This window comes from Babylonia areolata, chromosome 28, assembly GCF_041734735.1.
Source record: "Babylonia areolata isolate BAREFJ2019XMU chromosome 28, ASM4173473v1, whole genome shotgun sequence".
Lineage (NCBI taxonomy): Eukaryota > Metazoa > Mollusca > Gastropoda > Neogastropoda > Buccinidae > Babylonia > Babylonia areolata.
Genome location: NC_134903.1, coordinates 24,737,095 through 24,757,279, shown reverse-complemented (window position 1 = coordinate 24,757,279; position 20,185 = coordinate 24,737,095). Strand labels below are relative to the sequence as shown.

At 40.5% G+C, this 20,185-nt stretch overlaps 1 protein-coding gene and 1 long non-coding RNA gene across 2 annotated transcripts in view; both read right to left on the bottom strand.

The window, feature by feature from the left end:
* Positions 1-4,398, bottom strand: part of LOC143301940 (ATP-dependent translocase ABCB1-like) — an 80,989-nt gene extending 76,591 nt beyond the window's left edge. Inside the window, exon 1 of the mRNA XM_076616397.1 lies at positions 4,274-4,398. Within this exon, the coding sequence (XP_076472512.1) occupies positions 4,274-4,383 (110 nt within the window). The 5' untranslated portion in view covers positions 4,384-4,398. The remainder of the gene's footprint in view (positions 1-4,273) is intronic.
* Positions 4,399-11,714: 7,316 nt separating this feature from the next.
* LOC143302104 (uncharacterized) lies at positions 11,715-20,184 on the bottom strand. Its single transcript, XR_013057880.1, has 2 exons — positions 19,986-20,184; positions 11,715-19,908 (listed from the first exon to the last, which is right to left on the bottom strand). It is a non-coding gene; the product is annotated as an uncharacterized LOC143302104 (long non-coding RNA).
* Position 20,185: the final 1 nt, after the last annotated feature.

Below are 20,185 nucleotides of genomic sequence, written 5' to 3'. Positions count from 1 at the left end.
ATTACCTCACCTAGATTTATGTGTCAGAGGAGTGCAAACTGGTGGACATGTGATGAAAGATGCTGAGAGGGTATAGGCCTTTTATGTCAGTGATGTCAGGATATTTTGAGATTTTATCTGACCTGGGTTTTGGTTGTGTGTTTGTGTTCCAGGTGTGCTGCTTGTAGTTGTAGGTGCTGCTTGTAGATGCTGCTTGTAGGAAGTACTTGAAGTAGGCAGTGTGTGCTGCCTTAGTGTGTGTTGCTTTTGCTAAGTAGGGTGAACTGCTTGATGTGTGTGTGTTGTATTGTAAAGTAAACACTCTATAAAAACCACTCCATGTGGCCCTGCTATTGATGTGAGGAGAGAGTGAGTGAGTGCATCATTAGTTGATCCTATATCCCCCTGTCTGCTCCCCTCTCTCTCTTGGAATCGAACCACACTCTCAAACACTTTTTACACTTGCATACCATAAAGGAGATATGTTCTGATTTTATCACATACATTAAGAAACATTGATTTCAGAATAAGAAACCCTGTTCCAGTTTATTAGAAATTCTTAAACTTGCATGCACAGCAGCTCTGCTGAATTAAAACATGACATTTCAACAAATATGTGACCATGCATTTTAACAAACTGGTAAAACCGTGCACTGCAAGTATAATACAGCACCTAAAAAGCGACCACCATTTTATGCAACGTGTCGCCACGACGCGGCGCCACTCTGAGGGTCGCAGACCAAGGTCGCAAGGCCAAAGTTCAACAGAAAGCAGTTTCCACGACTGACGAGCTGTCACAGCGTAAAACCCCTACCAGTCATACAACCTAACCACGGGGTAACCAGGTCTCGTTCGAGTGAAACACACACAGAGACAAACACGGCACAGGCACGCACGCACGCACAGACACAGACACACACAGACACTGCCACACACACACACACACACACACACACACACGGAGGGAGAGAGAGACAGAGATAGCCGAGACAGAGACAGACAGACAGAGACAGACAGACAGAAGAGACGTACAGACAGAGAGAGAGAGAGAGAGAGAGAGAGAGAGAGAGAGAGAGAGATGCAGCTGACTTAAACACCTGCTTATGCACGTGACCTTTTTTTTCTGATATGAGTCAACACTTCAGTACCTGTGTGTGCATACTGTGATCACCCCCCACACCCTCACCCCCGCCCCCCACCGCTCCCCAACCCACCATAGCACTGCAGCTAACAGCATACGACAGTGGAAGGTTTCACCGAGGTGTCAGTGCGTGTGCACTGATCCACGTATTGTGCCACAAGTCTGTAGTGCATGTGGACTGATACAGGTATTATGCTACATCACGTCTTCAGTGCGTGTGCACTGATCCACGTTTTATGCTACACCACGTCAGCAGAAAAACATAAAGCAGGCCAATGCCTGATCTAAATTTGAAGTTAACTGGTTGGTCAGGCTTTGAGAGTCAAAATCATGTCACGGGAGAGGATTATGTGTGATAAATGGGACACAACTGTTGGTTGCTTTGAACGTGTTTTTCCTGTTTCTCTCCCTTATGGAACATGCAGTCAGTTCCTCGTAAATTTAACACTTTTCTTCGTCTCTGTTTCTCATTGAAGCTCATGTGTCGGGCCTCGTGTGCTTTTGTTATGTGTAGTGCGTGCACACACACACACACACACACACACACACACACACACACACACACAAATGGGGATCACAGAAGTAAAATTGCAGGCAGAGAAAAAAAAAGGGGTGGCACTGTCAGTGTAGCGCAGTTCTAATTTCACACAGAAAAACATGTTGTAACAAAGAGCAATACAATACAACTGATTACAATACAATACAATACAACACAATACAATAAAACACAGACAATACAATACAATACAATACAATGCAATACAACACGGACAATACAATACAATACAATACAATACAACACAATACAACACAACACAATACAATACAACACAGACAATACAACATAATATAATACAATACAACACAGACAATATAATACAACACAGACAATACAATACAACATATACAATACAACACAATACAATACAACACAGACAATACAATATAATACAACATAATACAATACAACAGACAATACAACACAACACAATGCAATACAATACAATGCAACACAGACAATACAATACGACACAGACAATACAATACAATGCAACACAGACAATGCAATACAACACAACAATATAATACAACATAATACAATACAACAGACAATACAATGCAACACAGACAATACAATACAATACGACACAGACAATACAATACAATGCAAACAGACAATACAACACAACACAATGCAATACAACACAGACAATACAATACAATACAATATTTGTATTTGCATTTCTTTTTATCACAACAGATTTCTCTGTGTGAAATTCGGGCTGCTCTCCCCAGGGAGAGCGCATCGCTATACAACAGCGCCACCCATTTTTTTGTATTTTTTCCTGCGTGCAGTTTTATTTGTTTTTCCTATCCAAGTGGATTTTTCGACAGAATTTTGCCAGGAACAACCCTTTTGTTGTCGTGGGTTCTTTTACGTGCGCTAAATGGATGCTGCACACGGGACCTCGGTTTATGGTCTCATCTGAATGGCTACAACACAACACAACACAACACAACGCAACGCAACGCAACGCAACGCAACGCAACGCAACGCAATACAACCCAATACAACGCAATATAACACAACGCAACGCAACGCAACGCAACGCAACACAATACAATACAATACAACGCAATACAACACAATACAATACAACACAATACAATACAACACAACGCAATACAATACAACACAGAACAACAAAGCGCAACGCAACACATCGCAACACAACGCAACGCAACGCAACGCAACACAGCGCAACACAGCGCAACACAACGCAATACAATACAACCCAATACAATACAACACAACACAACGCAATACAACGCAACGCAACGCAACGCAACACAGCGCAACACAACGCAATACAATGCAATACAATACAACCCAATACAACACAACACAACACAACACAACACACCACACCACACCACACCACAACACAACACAACACACCACACCACACCACACCACACCACAACACAACATACCACACCACACCACACCACACCACAACACACCACACCACACCACAACACAACACAACACAACACAGGACTGTCCAGCCCGTTGGGTTTACGCTACGTCAGGTGTCTGTACCTGTTCGTTTTCAAAACAGATTTGGTGTATCTTATATGGATCAGCCCGCACGCTCCGGCAGCTTATAATAATAATAATAATAATAATAATAATGATACTACTACTACTACTACTACTACTGAGCGTGCTGGTTCGAATCACGGCTCAGCCGCCGATATTTTCTCCCCCTCCACTAGACCTTCAGTGGTGGCCTGGGCGCTAGTCATTCGGATGAGACAATAAACCGAGGTCCCGTGTGCAGCATGCACTTTGCGCACGTAAAAGAACCCACGGCAACAAAAGGGTTGTTCCTGGCAAAATTCTGTAGAAAAACCCACTTCGGAGGAAAAACAAATAAAACTGCACACAGGAAAAAATACAAAAACAAGAGAGACAAGGCCTTCAAGACTCACTTGTGATATACTTAAAAAATTTTTACTATCTGCACCGAAACGTTCGCAAAATAAATATAACTTCCATGCTTAGCAAAAGAAGTTCCTGTTTGAACAAAAAATGATAATAATGACTGCTCTTATTGTTGTGTCAGAATATCAGACCAAAGTGTCAAGTTTAGAGAATAAAAAAATATAAATATAACAGTAAATGCAGTTTGCATATAATTAGGCTTCATTTTTTTTATTTTTTGTGCCCATCCCAGAGGTGCAATATTGTTTTAAACAAGATGACTGGAAAGAACTGAATTGTTCCTATTTTTATGCTTAATTTGGTGTCAACTGACAAAGCATTTGCAGAGAAAATGTCAATGTTAAAATTTACCACACACACACACACACACACACACACACACACACACAACCGAACACAGGGTTAAAACACACTCACTTTGTTTGCACAAGTGAGTCAAAAATGGGTGGCGCTGTTGTGTAGCGATGCGCTCTCCCTGGGGAGAGCAGCCCGAATTTCACACAGAGAAATCTGTCGTGATAAAATACAAATACAAACAAGAACAAGAACAACAACAACAACTACTACTACTACTACTACTAATCACAGCAACAACAACAATGAAGTCGAGGAATGTGGGTTGTGGAAAGAAGAAGTTGTCTGACCATGGCATGGGCACATCACTCTGGCTTGCTGTGTGGTCATCCCCGTCAGAGGTCGTTCTGCCATGGTTGTCTTTCCCTGCTTGTGCTGCACTGCTGGTTTCGCCGGACATTGTCCTTGTTACACCACTAGACAGGACATTATCCTTGTTACACCACAACACAGGACATTGTCCTTGTTACACCACTACACAGGACGTTATCCTTGTTACACCACTACACAGGACATTGTCCTTGTTACACCACTACACAGGACATCATTGTCCTTGTTACACCACTACACAGGTCATCATTGTCCTTGTTACACCACTACACAGGACATCGTTGTCCTTGTTACACCACTACAATGACATTGTCCTTGTTACACTACTACACAGAGTAGCACTGTCCTTGTTATACCACTACACAGGGCATCGTTGTCCTTGTTACACCACTACACAGGACATCGTTGTCCTTGTTACACCACTACACAGGACATCGTTGTCCTTGTTACACCACTACACAGAGTATCATTGTCCTTGTTACACCACTACACCGGACATTGTCCTTGATACACCACAACACAGGTAATTGTCATTGTTACACCACTACACAGGACATCATTGTCCTTGTTACACCACTACACAGGACGTTATCCTTGTTACACCACTACACAGGACATTGTCCTTGTTACACCACTACACAGGACATCATTGTCCTTGTTACACCACTACACAGGACATCGTCATTGTTCAACCACTACACAGGACATTGTCCTTGTTAAACCACTACACAGGACATTGTCCTTGTTACACCACTACACAGGACATCTTCCTTGTTACACCACTACACAGGACATTGTCCTTGTTACACCACTACACAGGACATCTTCCTTGTTACACCACTACACAGGACATTGTCCTTGTTACACCACTACACAGGACATCTTCCTTGTTACACCACTACACAGGACATTGTCCTTGTTACACCACTACACAGGACATCTTCCTTGTTACACCACTACACAGGACATCATTGTCCTTGTTACACCACTACACAGGACATCTTCCTTGTTACACCACTACACAGGACTTTGTCCTTGTTACACCACTACACAGGACATCTTCCTTGTTACACCACTACACAGGACATCTTCCTTGTTACACCACTACACAGGTCATCATTGTCCTTGTGACACCACTACACAGGACATTGTCCTTGTTACACCACTACACAGGACATCTTCCTTGTTACACCACTACACAGGACATCTTCCTTGTTACACCACTACACAGGTCATCATTGTCCTTGTGACACCACTACACAGGACATCGTTGTCCTTGTTCCACCACTACAATGGACATTGTCCTTGTTACACTACTACACAGAGTAGCACTGTCCTTGTTATACCACTACACAGGACATCGTTGTCCTTGTTACACCACTACACAGAGTATCATTGTCCTTGTTACACCACTACACCGGACATTGTCCTTGATACACCACAACACAGGTAATTGTCATTGTTACACCACTACACAGGACATCATTGTCCTTGTTACACCACTACACAGGGCATCATTGTCCTTGTTACACCACTACACAGGACACTTGTCATTGTTACACCACAACACAGGACACTTGTCATTGTTACACCACAACACAGGACATTGTCCTTGTTACACCACTACACATAACATCATTGTCCTTGTTACACCACTACACAGGACATCATCATTGTTACACAGCTACACAGGTCAAACACCGAGATGAAACCTCAAAATCCTCGTGGAAGACACCAATGTGACAGAGACCTTGTAGTTTTGGGAGCACGCACACACACACACACACACACACACACCGAGGCACATTTTTCCCCAGAAGAAAACTCACAAGCTTAACTCACTCAGTACGGCCAGTCCTCTCTTCTCCTCTACACAGACCCCTCGGATGTTCAGTGGGTGTCTGAATGACCCAACCTTTAGCTTCCGTCGTCAGAATTGTGGTTTTCTTTGTCAACATTTACCTCTTCAGTATAATAGCCTTCCGCTTGCAATATTTTGATGATGGTAATTGGGGTGAAACGCTGTTAACGTCGTCTCTTTCGCCGTTCGTATGGAAAGAGTTAATGGATCTCTCCAAAATGAAAAAAACGGAAACTCAAACCGGCTCATCACCTTCAGTGAAAAAATGAAGCAGGCTTCTATAGGTGTCAGAATGAAACGAAACACTCACACACAGAAAAGGCACACATACAGTGACACCACACACACACACACACACACACACACACACACACACACACACAAGAAACAGGCACACATACAGTGACACAACACACACACACACACACACACACACACACACAGAGGCACACATACAGTGACCCCTCCCCACCTCCGCACCTCCCCCCCCACACACACACCCTCGCTTTGCACAATTCGGTTAATTCATTGTCAATAACACAATGGCACATCCTGTTTCTTTCCATAACGTCCATATCCGGTTGAATAAAACTTGTGATCATTCAGCCGTAACCGTCTGAAAAGAAAGCCTGAATAACTTTGACAATAATATAGCGTTCTCGCTTCTTGAAGTCACAGTAAAGAGAACAGCTTTATGTTGAAAAGAAACATCAAAACACCTGACAAGAAATCGAAGCAGCATAGACGGGTGGATTCATATATTTTTTCACGATGATTTCCTTGCATTTTTATATTTTACCTATAATAACATTTTTCATTATAATGTAAATGACCTTTAACCCATGATGTGACTTTTGTGTGTGTGCGTTCGTTTGTTTGTTCGCTTTATATGTATGTGTTTGTATATGAATGTATGTGTTGATGTGTATGCATATGTGTGCATGCACACACACACACACACACACACACACACACACACGCACTTATATGTATGTATACATATGTGTGCATATATACTTTTCTTTACGTTTGCTGATTCAATTTTTAACTCACGAAACAAAGTGAGTCTGTGTTACAACCCGGTGTTGGCGCGCGCGCGCGCGTGTGTGTGTGTGCGTGCGTGCGTGCGTGTGTGTGTGTGTGTGTGTGTGTGTGTGTGTCCGTGGTAAAACTTTAACATTGCAGTTTTCTCTGGAAAGACTTTGTCTGCCAATGCCGAATCTAGCTTAAACACAGTGGGGAAAAAATCTTCAGAGTCATACCAATAACAGGTTGTAAGTTTCACGAATGAAGCCGTATTTCTCGATCATTAAGGGTTTATTTCGTTGAGGCTCGTTCCGGGTTTCGAAACCACCATATTACCGCATCTCAGTTTCCAGAACGTAGGCTATGCTTAGTAAAACGACTGCATGACCTCGTTTTTGACTCACTTGTGTAAACAAAGTGAGTCTATGTTTTAACCCGGTGTTCGGTTGTCTCTGTGTGTGTGTGTGTGTGTGTGTGTGGCTGTGTGTCTGTGCGTCTGTGTGTCCGTGGTAAACTTTAACATTGACATTTTCTCTGCAAATACTTTGTCAGTTGACACCAAATTTGGCGTAAAAATAGGAAAAATTCAGTTCTTTCCAGTCATCTTGTTTAAAACAATATTGCACCTCTGGGATGAGCAAAAAAAAAAAAAAAAAAAAAAAAAAAAAAAAAAAAAATGAAGCCTAATTATATGCAAACTGCATTTACTGTTATATTTATATTTTTTGTATTCTCTACACTTGGCACTTTGATCTAATATTCTGACCCAACAACAAGAGCAGTCATTATTATCATTTTTTTGTTCAAACAGGAACTTCTTTTGCTAAGCATGGAAGTTTTATTTATTTTGCAAACGTTTTGGTGCAGATAGTAAAAAAGGGAAATTACTCTGTAATTAATGCTAGGGGACTTAATTCGTTTTAAACTGATCTTTCTCATCTTAAACATTACATTTTGAAATTATACTCAATACATAAAAAGCTTGGATTTTTTGTTTTTGTTTTTGGTTGTTTTGTTTGGGTTTTTTTGTTTAAGTGTATCACAAGTGATTGTTGAAGGCCTTGCCTCTCTTGTTTCTTTTCGCAATTACCAGAACAGAAAGACAAATTCTGGACAGAACACATACAGTGACATTAGATACACCATTAACGTGTTTACTGCATATGAATATTCTCATGCGTGCACTGAATCAACTAGAATGAACAGAAAAGAACATTTGAATCCACCGTTCCACCGCCTTTCGGTCAGCCTTTTCGAGAGGGGTCTTTGCAGATCTCTCTCTTTTTTTTCTTCTTCTTCTTGTTCGTAGTTAAAAAAATAAAATAAAATAAAAAAGAAAGAAATACAAATTCTGAAGAGAACACATACAATGACAAAAGCTACATCGTCTACGTGTTTACTGCATGTGAACATTTTAATATGACACTAAATTAACCAGAATGAACATATAAAAAAAAAATGATTTGAGTGTTTTCAGTCATCTCAGTGTTGTGTTGTCATTTGACGCCTTCATTTATTAATTGCTTAATGCACTGATTTATTTGTCACTGTTGTGCTTGGTTGTTTCTTATGTTGTGTGTGTTTAAGTCCCTCCGTGTAAAAGGATCCCGAAGATGCTTTTGTATGGCCAGCTGAAGGAAGGCCACCGCGAACTTGGAAGACCCTGCAAGCGCTCCAAGGACACCTTAAAGGTAAACCTCAAAGCCTGTGACGTAGACATCGCTTCCTGGGAAACTGATGCCCTTGACCGCTCTCGCTGGAGGACGCTGTGCTCTGGTGGCAAAAATACGTTTGAAAACAAGAGAACGCTGGCCATTAAGGAGAAGCGTGAGCGAAGGAAGCAGGGCTCAACTTCTGGAGACGTTTTCCCTTGCACCACCTGTGGGAAGTGCTGCGCATCCAGAATCGGCCTCTTCTCCCATATGAGGACACACACCGACAGATAAGCTTGCCTGCCTACTCATCCGTCGGCCCGACGGGAGACTCCATCATCATGGTAAAAGCTGTATAAATCATGTATTGAATAAATGAATGTTGAACTCTTTAATTTTTTGTTTGTAATAGTCTGTGTTTTCTGAGTGTTAGTGCTGGGGTGGCTGGGGGTTACTGGTTCATTTTCTTAAAGAGCATGACAAACATGTCTGATTCCACAGAAGGCACGAGAAACTACTGTCAGCATTTTTTTTTCTGGGTCAAAGTCTCAGTTATGGAGTCGCCGTGGCAAGGTGGGTGAGGCGTTGGCCTTGTGATCCAGTGTTCACCAGTGATCAGGGCTCGAGGCATGGTGCTGTGTCCTCCATTTCCCTCACTCCGCCCAGCTGTACCGGACTTCGATCGGGGAGGGTTAAAACGACGGAAGGAGAGGACTGGGCCCCGCCTTGCTATGTCGAGCCCTGGACACAGTGGATATGTGTTCACTTCCTCGACGGCCGTAACAGCTTTCCTTGTCATAGTCTTCAATTATCACACGGTTTTATAAAAATTACATTTCCTCATTTGTTGCTGACGTCGTTCTGACACTATAGCTAACCCAGAACACGGTTGAATGTTCTGCCTGATGCAGCCAAAGGCCTCTGGCAACGTTGCTCAGCTTTATACGCTTCTATATTTCGTGATGCTGGATATTGTGTTCTGGTAGAAATAGCTGCTAGTGGTGTGGGAAACAAACTCATACCGAAATAAACGAGAATCATGTGCTCAGTTCAGCTTCTCTGTGTGTGTGTGTGTGTGGGTGTGTGATGAAGTGGACAGTCAAAATGAACGACTCCACGCGTGTGGAGGACAGCACAAGTGACCACAGGGAAGCAACAGGCATTCTGGCGATGTCCGAGGCCTCCTGACAATGACTTGGAAGTCAAACCGAATGTTGTGAGCATCTTCAGAATTCTTAAAACAGATACTTCAGAGTCAAACCGAATGTTGTCAGCATCTTCAGAATTCTTAAAACAGATACTTCAAAGTCAAACTTAAAGTTATCAGCGTCTTCAGAATTTTTGTAACAGATATTTCAGAGTCAAACCGAAAGTTTCAGCATCTTCAATTTTTTTATGACAGATACTTCAAAGTAAAACTGAGATTAAACTTATCAACGTCTTCAGAAGTCTTATAACAGATATTTCGAAGTCAAACTGAAAGTTTTCAACGTCTTCAGAATTTCTATAACAGATATTTCAAAGTCTAACTGAAAGTTTCAACATCCTCTTTTTTTCTTCTTTTTTTTATTTAATTTTTTTTATCACAGATACTGATTTCAAAAGTCAAACTGAAAGAGCTGTCAACGTTTTCGGAAGTTTGGTTACATGCAGTTTAGTGTCAAACTGAAAGTGTTCAACATCTTCAGAAGTTTCGTTACAGATTTTTCAAAGTCTAACTGAGTTCCCATCGTCTTGAGGTGTTTTGTAACAGGTATTTGAAAGGCAATTGAACTGTATCGTATTGTATTGTATTTCTCTTTTTATCACAACAGATTTCTCTGTGTGTAATTCGGGCTGCTCTCCCCAGGGAGAGCGCGTCGCTATACTACAGCGCCACCCATATTTTTTGCATTTTTTCCTGTGTGCAGTTTTATTTGTTTTTCCTATCGAAGTGTATTTTTCTACAGAATTTTGCCAGGAACAACCCTTCTGTTGCCGTGGGTTCTTTTACGTACACTAAGTGCATGCTGCACAATGGACCTCGGTTTATCGTCTCATCCGAATGACTAGCGTCCAGACCACCACTCAAGGTCTAGTGGAAGGGGAGAAAATATCGGCGGCTGAGCCGTGATTCGAACCAGCGGGCTCAGATTCTCTCGCTTCCTAGGCGGACGCGTTACCTCTAGGCCATCACTCCACTCAGTTTTCTTCATAAGTAAACTGAATGAGATGTTGGATGTTCCCCTGAAAACGGTGTATGGCTCATACATGTAAAACTAAACGCCCACTTGTACATGCATACGAGTAAACATGCTACCAGCAGCCCACGAACACAGTAGAAGAAGACATCAGATGAGTTCAGAATTTGCACAACAGGCAAATCTGAAAGAGTTATCACATGTCCTAGATGTTTTTGTTCCAAGCGTTTTCTTCTTCTTCGTTCGTGGGCTGCAACTCCCACGTTCACTCGTATGCACACGATTGGGTTTTTAAGTGTATGACCGTTTTTATCCCGCCATGTAGTCAGCCATACTCCGTTTTCGGGGGTGTGCATGCTGGGTATGTTCTTATTTCCATAACCCACCGAACGCTGACATGGATTACTGGATCTTTAACGTACGAATCTGATCTGCTTACGTATGCACACGAAGGGGGTTCAGACACAAGCAGGTCTATACACATGTTGAACTGGGAGATCGGAAAAATCTCCACCCTTTACCCACCCTTTACGTCACCGAGATTTGAACCCGGGACCCTCAAACTGAAAGTCCAACGCTTTAACCACTCGGCTATTGCGCCTGTCGTTGCAAGCGTCTGAAAGACAAACTCAACATGGTGTTATGAGATGTCCTAAGAATTTCTCAAACACACAATTGAAAAGCAAATTTTAAAAGATTTATTACGTCCTCAAAGAGTCAAGTAAGTCATACTGTTTCACAAAGAACATCACATTCAAGACTGTGTGATAAATAAAATATATTGAAATCTTCAATCTAACAAAGTGTAGTTTTTGTCCCCCTTCTTTTTTTCCCCTTTAAAGCACATGTTGACCACTTCTTTTCCTTTCCCCTTTAAAGCACACTTTGATCACTTCTTTTGTCATGGGCAGTTATATATTCTCTCTGAAAACAAGCTGGATTTCACCACAGAAACCAGTTTCATTTCACCATAAAATGATAAAAAGAAAGACAACATGATTATCATGTTTTATTGCCTCAGAACACAAGAAAAGAGAACTCTGCTATGGTTCTACTGCTGCTGGGGAAAGCAACAAACAAGTGGTCAAAACTCAACAAAGAACTGCCTCCAACAGGATCAGCATCACAATTCTTTTGTCTAACCCCCACACACTGCCACCAGTGTACAATCAAAACTCAGAAACATTTCAAACACGGCAATGTTCTGCTCAAAATAAAAGTGACAAAGAAACACACACACTAAAGAGTTTGGGGGTTTTTAATTGACAGGGGGGAAGCATGCTTGTGTGTGTGTGTGTGTGTGTGTGTGTGTGTGTGTTTGTGTGTACGACAAACAGATTGCAAATGATGAATAATCTATAAGCACACAACAACACACTATGGCTAACATTGTAGCCAAAGTTGGCCAAAAGAAGCTAAAGTCATCAAAGGGCCATCATCATATCTTCAACAATTTTGTCGACTTTGACATAAAACTACGATGTTGAAAATATTTTTTTTTAAAGTAGAACTACTACTCAACAACAGCATTATACTACTGCTACCACTATCATAGCAATGAGAGAAAGAAACAGGCATGAAAAATGAATGCAGGAAATGTGACTGCAACTGTCTGTGAGGCCTGGGAGAGGAGACAAAAGGCTCGTGCAAACCACAAACAAACTTGCCCACAGACATAGACTGCGTGTCAATTGTAACAGACATAAAACTAGCAGACCACCTGTTCTTAGATAAAACAATAAATAACACACAGAGTAAGTCATTGTTCTGAATCAGTAATTAAAAAAAAAATCAACCCAACTAATAATCATCCATCAAGGTGCACAGAAAACAAAGAATAAAACCCAAAATCTCCATTCTAAAAAAAACAAACTGAAACCCAAAATCTCTGTCCCACAAAAAAAAGGATAAATCTTTAACAAACCATTATATGCAGCAAAACCACCCCTCTTGTTATGACATAAATAATTATATCATAAATTTCCACTGACAAGGCTTAAAGTTTAAAGTATTTACAAGATCTTGGCCTCATGGACTCATTATCACACACAATCTTTAATGACATATCCATGGAAAATACAGTAAACATCTGACAAAATTTACCTTTCTATATGTGCATATATGTATAAATGTATTTATAAAATATAAGATTAAAGTATTCACAATGACATTTAATAGGATTATTCAGTGCAGATATCTAAAACTGTGTGTATATATTTGTGTGTGTGTGTGTGTGTGTGTGTGTGTGTGTGTGTGAAGCCGGACTGAAGGACACAGAAAATAAATGATCAGCAGCTACATGCAACTGTCAATCAGCTCTACGTAGGAAGGCAATCTGCTGTGCAAATGACCATTTATAAAGTGCTCACAGCTTGGTGTCTGAGTAAGGATAGGTGCTGTGGAGTAATCCATATCAATCGATCATCTGTCATCTCTTCAAACTTTGTGCGTATACCTGTGCGTGCTTGAGAGCGTGAAGCATAGAACCAACCGTCTGCATGTTTGTGTGTTATAGTAGGGATGTTTATATATTTGCATATCTCTCTTTCTCCATGTGTATAACACTGTTAGCATGCATTACACTGTTCCCAAAATTTTGACTTGACTGCCATCTTTAACATATGACGCTGTCATATATATATCTGTATAGGCTAGTAGCACACACTCGGAACATGGACCCCCACTCCACCCCAACACGAACACACACACTCTCTCTCTCAAATATTCAAAATATCCCACCACGTTTTGATAAAAAGAAAAAAAACCAAGGTTTCCCTGGATGTCAGTACCTGTTATATTCATTTTGAATCATGAAAAACCTGACATACACACAATGAGCACATTCATGCACACCCACACGTACACACAATTTCCTTGAAATAAATAAGTGAAAAAGCAAAAATATACATAGACATAATCAATCTTCTGTCATTTCCAGATTATGACCTGAAAAACAAACCTCAAACAAATCTACCCTGGAGACTATCTTATAACGATGATGAAGATGAAGACGATGATGATGATGATGACAATGATTCAAGCACAACAAACGTACAGCAATACCTCAATAACCATACAGATCAATGTCCGTATATAAAAGAGAATACCACGTACCCCCCACCAAGCAATGCCAACTTCCCTCTGTTCATCCGAGTAACGTTGAAAAATGTGACATATGTTCTGTGACACCAACAAAATAAAATGGGAGGGAGGTGTTGGGAGGTGGTAGTGGTATGGATGAAACACGAACATACACGTATGCAGGAGAATAACCCGCTGGGTTATACTTCCGTTAAACATACACACACACACTCATATATATATATATTACCTGCACTGACACAGTGGAAATCTGATACATATATATATATATGTATGTATAATTGTATGTATGTATGTATGTGTGTAACATATGTCTACATACACACATCTATACAACCCTGCAGTCCTTTACCACCACCTACACACACAATCACAGGTAAAAAAAACTGACATAACCCCTGATTACAGACGAAGGGAGCAACCTGTCACTCATGGCCACAACTTGACAACACACCCAGCGTTCTAACACCCATACAGGTTTGTAAAATACCTACCACAAAACCTGAAAACCAAACAAAATCATAGCTGTTAACATTGCAGAATGTTTGGCAGACAGGAATTAATTAACAAATTTCACAGTTACATGGCAAAAAAAAAAAAAAAAAAGATGGTTTTCTGTTTTCAAACTAAATCCAGGAGGAAAATTTTTAATTCCACATTAAAAATTGAATTTTGTTTGAAGGTTTTAATCCCGTAACTGAAGAAAAAACGAGTCAGTGTTAATCTGAAAATTTGTAGAGAAGGAAATCTTTCTGATTTCACAATCAAAGTCTAATTACAGGTAAACTGTAAGTCTGATTTCCACTGTGTCAGTGCAGGTAAATCTTCACCTTTAAACCTCAGTCTGATCGATACAGAGGCTGAACAGTCAGAGCCCTGGATTCTCACCTGAGTTTCCCCGAGTTCAATTCCTGGTTTGGGCACAGCTGGTGGGTTAAGGGTGGAAACTTTCCGTATCCCAGGTCAGCATTTGTACAGACCTGCTGAGTGAGTGATCCCCCTTTGTGCGTTCAGGCACGCAGGAAAAAGATAACGTATGCACATTAATGAAGGCAATTCTGAGATGCCATCCTGTCTGAACTTCTGCCACCAGTTACTGTTTCACTGACGGGCGCAACAGCCAAGTGGATAAAATGCTGGGCTTTCAATTTGAGGGTTCTGGGTTTGAATCTCAGTAACAGCGCCTGGTGGGTAAAGGGTGGAGATTTTTCCAATCTCACACGTCAACATATGTGCAGACCTGCTTGTGCCTCAACCCCTGCTTGTGTATACGCAAGCAAAGATCAAATACATGCGTTAAAGATCCAGTAATCCATGTCAGCGTTCAGTGGGTTATGGAAACAAGAACATGCTCAGCATGCACACCCCTGAAAACAGAGTATAGCTGCCTACATGGCAGGGGTAAAAACATATACGTCAAAGATCAATCACAGATTCAAACCAACCCTTTCAGTGCCAAGCCTATCTTATACTCAGTGACAATTATTTGCCTTGGGAAGGAGCATACATGTTTTTGTTGGGTTTTTTTTCTAATTCTAGCATGCAAAGTACTAAAAGAAAGCATGCATAACCTGTACTTTCCAGAAAGGAAAGTGAACACACTATTTATAATGATATCATTAATCATTTTGTGATAGGAAAATTCCTGACAAAAATTTCCATCCTGGGGCACTTTTTGCACACAAGGAGCAGAAATTTCTGTACTGGGGCACTTTTTGCACACCACAAGTGGACAGAAATTTCTGTACTGGGGCACTTTTTGCACACCACAAGTGGACAGAAATTTCTGTACTGGGGCACTTTTTGCACACCACAAGTGGACAGAAATTTCTGTACTGGGGCACTTTTTGCACACCACAAGTGGACAGAAATTTCTGTACTGGGGCACTTTGTGCACACCACAAGTGGACAGAAATTTCTGTCCTAGGACACTTTTTGCACACCACAAGGAGACAAATTTCTGCACTAGGGCACTGAAGGGTCAACATGGGAGTTGCAACCCCCCAGCTCAGAAGAAGGAATTTCAGTCTGAGGAGAAAAGTCCCAGAAATGCCAACCCCTGTCAAGTGTTTGTAGGAACAATCAGGAAATTTGGTAGGAACATTTTGAATTTGGTAGGAACACTGACTCTGAGCCACACCAGCAAACACACATTTCAGCTTCACCCACTGAGCACGGACACTGTTTGACCGAGACGCAACTTGATTTAGCTTCGTTCTCGCTTGTTCAGGCAAACGATAATGCTGATTGGTCCACTCAATGCTGTTTCAATGTAAACATACCCGTGATTAGCTGAACATCATCACGTGAGACCAAAGTTAGCAGTGACTGCCCTGGCCTCGTGATCGATGGGTCTAGAGCGTCTGGGTAATGTTAAGATAGGAAATCATGTGACCAAGCTATGTTGTCAGAAAAGAACGGTTTTGATGTCGACGTAACGTCAGAACAAACTGCGATCGAGCGTAACAAAATACGGCGAAATCAACAGCTGGCATCTCTCAAGGCAGCATTCGTCAGCAACTGCAAGCAGTGATTATCGGTGGTCTTGTGACATCTGATTACTACTTATCAAACATTTTATTCCATTCCCTTTAACTCCCAACAAAACATAAACCAACTACAGACTGGACTGCCTTCTTGTGAAGGCATTCTCCAGACTTTGACACTGAAATTTGAGCATGTTTGAGCACTCTAGATCAACATTCCTGCACTGTTTCTTCCTTTTTTCATTTTATAATTCAAACAACCATAGCCAAACGGAATGCTTTCCAACTCATGAAATACTAAACAAACAGTTCCATGAAATGATATTTCAGGACAATGATCACACAGAGATGTACTGTTGCTTATTGTCCAGCCGACTTCACTGGACCATATCAGGACTGCCGGACTATGAAAAGCATTCAACCGCATCAAACACAAAAACTATGTCACAGTACACAAAAACTATGTCACATCTGGAAAAAAAGAAAGGCAAAAATTCCTGCAAAAACAACACAGTTCACGACACCATCCTTACAACAGATATTTACCTCAGAGTAGTCTGTACTTGACCGATTGACAGAACAAATAAAGGCATGGCTGACTGTCTCAATCAAGGAAATGGTAAACACATAAACAAAAGAGAAATGAATAATCAATAAATCAGCGGGGGAAAAAATGGAATAACTAAGTGAAAAAGAAATCGAGCAATTAATTCATCAGTTCATTTCTGAATGCACACAAGAGTAAACAGGCCAACACTAACAACATAACGATAAAAGTCAAATAAAAATGCACCGACAAGCTTCAAAAACCAAGTCATCAGTATCACACATATCAACACCTATCTAATCACAGCAGAAATTATGACGAACTTGTTCATGGAGTAAAATGAATGAAAGAATCTATCACTAAATAAACATTCTGCAGGCAAACACCATACAAAAAAACACGAGAGGCAAGGCCTTCAAGACTCACTTGTGATACACTTAAAATCTTCGCGTTAAAAAAAAAAAAAAAAAAGAAGTCCTAACCAGATTCGAACCCCGCGTGTTCGGGTGAGAAGAAACTGCCTTATCCATTACACTATCGTGGCTCCTTAACTGACGTTCTAAAATTTAACATTTGAACATACTTTTTTAAAGGGCGATAAATCAAGTGTGGTATTCGCAGTGAGAACGCTGTTTAAATCATATTATTCTGGTGTATCTTGGGCATTCAAAAAATCTTTAAGGGCAATAAAAAATTCTTTTTAATGGCTATCGCAGCAATCAGACTGCAACATTTAGCCGTTTTCACTAGATCTAGATAGATGTACAAGTTTAGTTACACCCGCTGGGAATGTAGTACAACACGGTTGATTCAATTTCTCTTTCATGTTCATTCTAGTTTTATAGTTTTAAAGTTGATATGAAAATTTAGTATTTTGTTAAACTAATAACATGCAGAGCCAAGTACGTCGTAAGAAGTGAAAAGGACTTCATTTTGAGAAAAGTCAAGACTGGAAATTTTTTCGTTTCATCGTGATCAATTCAAGGGTATTAACTCGCATGGTTTACAATTTTTAACTGTGAATTCAGACTGATTCTGTGGATATTTTTATGGCAGTTTGGGGCATAATCCAGTAAGTGATGAGGCGTTCACAAATCTTTCTCTGAATAAATATTTAACGGTCTCCTCCAACTTTCCATCACATGTTATTGTGTATTGTCCATTGAATATAGGATTGAATGGGCAGGTCAACAACTTGAAACAAAATGGCGTCATTTGCATTCGCGAAGAATATGAGCACGCGCTTTGAATGTGTATAAATATGTGTACGCAACTGATTTTTGCCCATGACCTTCAGGGCTCAGCCAACAGATCTGTAAAGTCCACTCGTCGTATTGATTTTAGTATTTTCCAAAAAAGACCACTTGGGCGAATGAACATAGTGAAAGCCCTGTACACTGAGAGTAAAACACACAAGCTTTTTATGTATTGAGTATAATTTCAAAATGTAATGTTTAAGATGAGAAAGATCAGTTTAAAGCAAATTAAGTCCCCTAGCATTAATTACAGAGTAATTTCCCTTTTTTACTATCTGCACCAAAACATTTGCAAAATAAATATAACTTCCATGCTTAGCAAAAGAAGTTCCTGTTTGAACAAAAAATGATAATAATGACTGCTCTTGTTGTTGGGTCAGAATATCACATCAAAGTGCCAAGTTTAGAGAATACAAAAATATAAATATAACAGTAAATGCAGTTTGCATATAATTAGGCTTCATTTTTTTTTTTTTTTTTTTTGTGTGTGCCCATCCCAGAGGTGCAATATTGTTTTAAACAAGATGACTGGAAAGAACTGAATTTTTCCTATTTTTATGCCTAATTTGGTGTCAACTGACAAAGTATTTGCAGAGAAAATGTCAATGTTAAAGTTTACCACGGACACACAGACACACACACACACACAGACAACCGAACACCGGGTTAAAACACAGACTCACTTTGTTTACACAAGTGAGTCAATAATAATAATAAAACACAAATAATATTATACTGTACTACAAAGCACAATCTCCATCTTCACTATCACTGGGGAAAAAAATCACTATATTGTAAGTATCCTCTGTATACAAAAGAGATGAAATGAGACATATGTGCAAAATTTAATATGAAAAAACCCAGTGCTATATGGTAAGCCAAAAAAAAAAAAAAAAAAAAGGAAAAAGCTCCCTCTTTTGTCAAAAGACATTCACCAATTCCTTCTCAATGTGTGCTGAGCACTCACAAAATTTCATATGAACACACACACACACACACACACACAAACGTCTAACATCACTCAGAGTGAAAAGATGTTAAATCAAAGAACGAATGTGAACACAAAGACAATCTAACAAAACAGACATCAGAATTCCACAGAACTGCACACACATAAAACAGACATCAACATTCCACAGAACTGCACACACATAAAACAGACATCAGCATTCCACAGAACTGCACACACATAAAACAGACATCAACATTCCACAAAACTGCACACACATAAAACAGACATCCACATTCTACAGAACTGCACACACATAACACAGACATCAGCATTCCACAGAACTGCACACACATAACACAGACATCAGCCTTCCACAGACATTGCACAGACATAACACAGACATCAGCATTCCACAGAACTGCACACACATAACACAGACATCAGCCTTCCACAGACATTGCACAGACATAACACAGACATCAGCATTCCACAGAACTGCACACACATAACACAGACATCAGCATTCCACAGAACTGCACACACATAACACAGACATCAGCATTCCACAGACATTGCACAGACATAACACAGACATCAGCATTCCACAGACATTGCACAGACATAACACAGACATCAGCATTCCACAGAACTGCACACACATAACACAGACATCAGCCTTCCACAGACATTGCACAGACATAACACATACATCAGCATTCCACAGAACTGCACACACATAACACAGACATCAGCCTTCCACAGACATTGCACAGACATAACACAGACATCAGCATTCCACAGAACTGCACA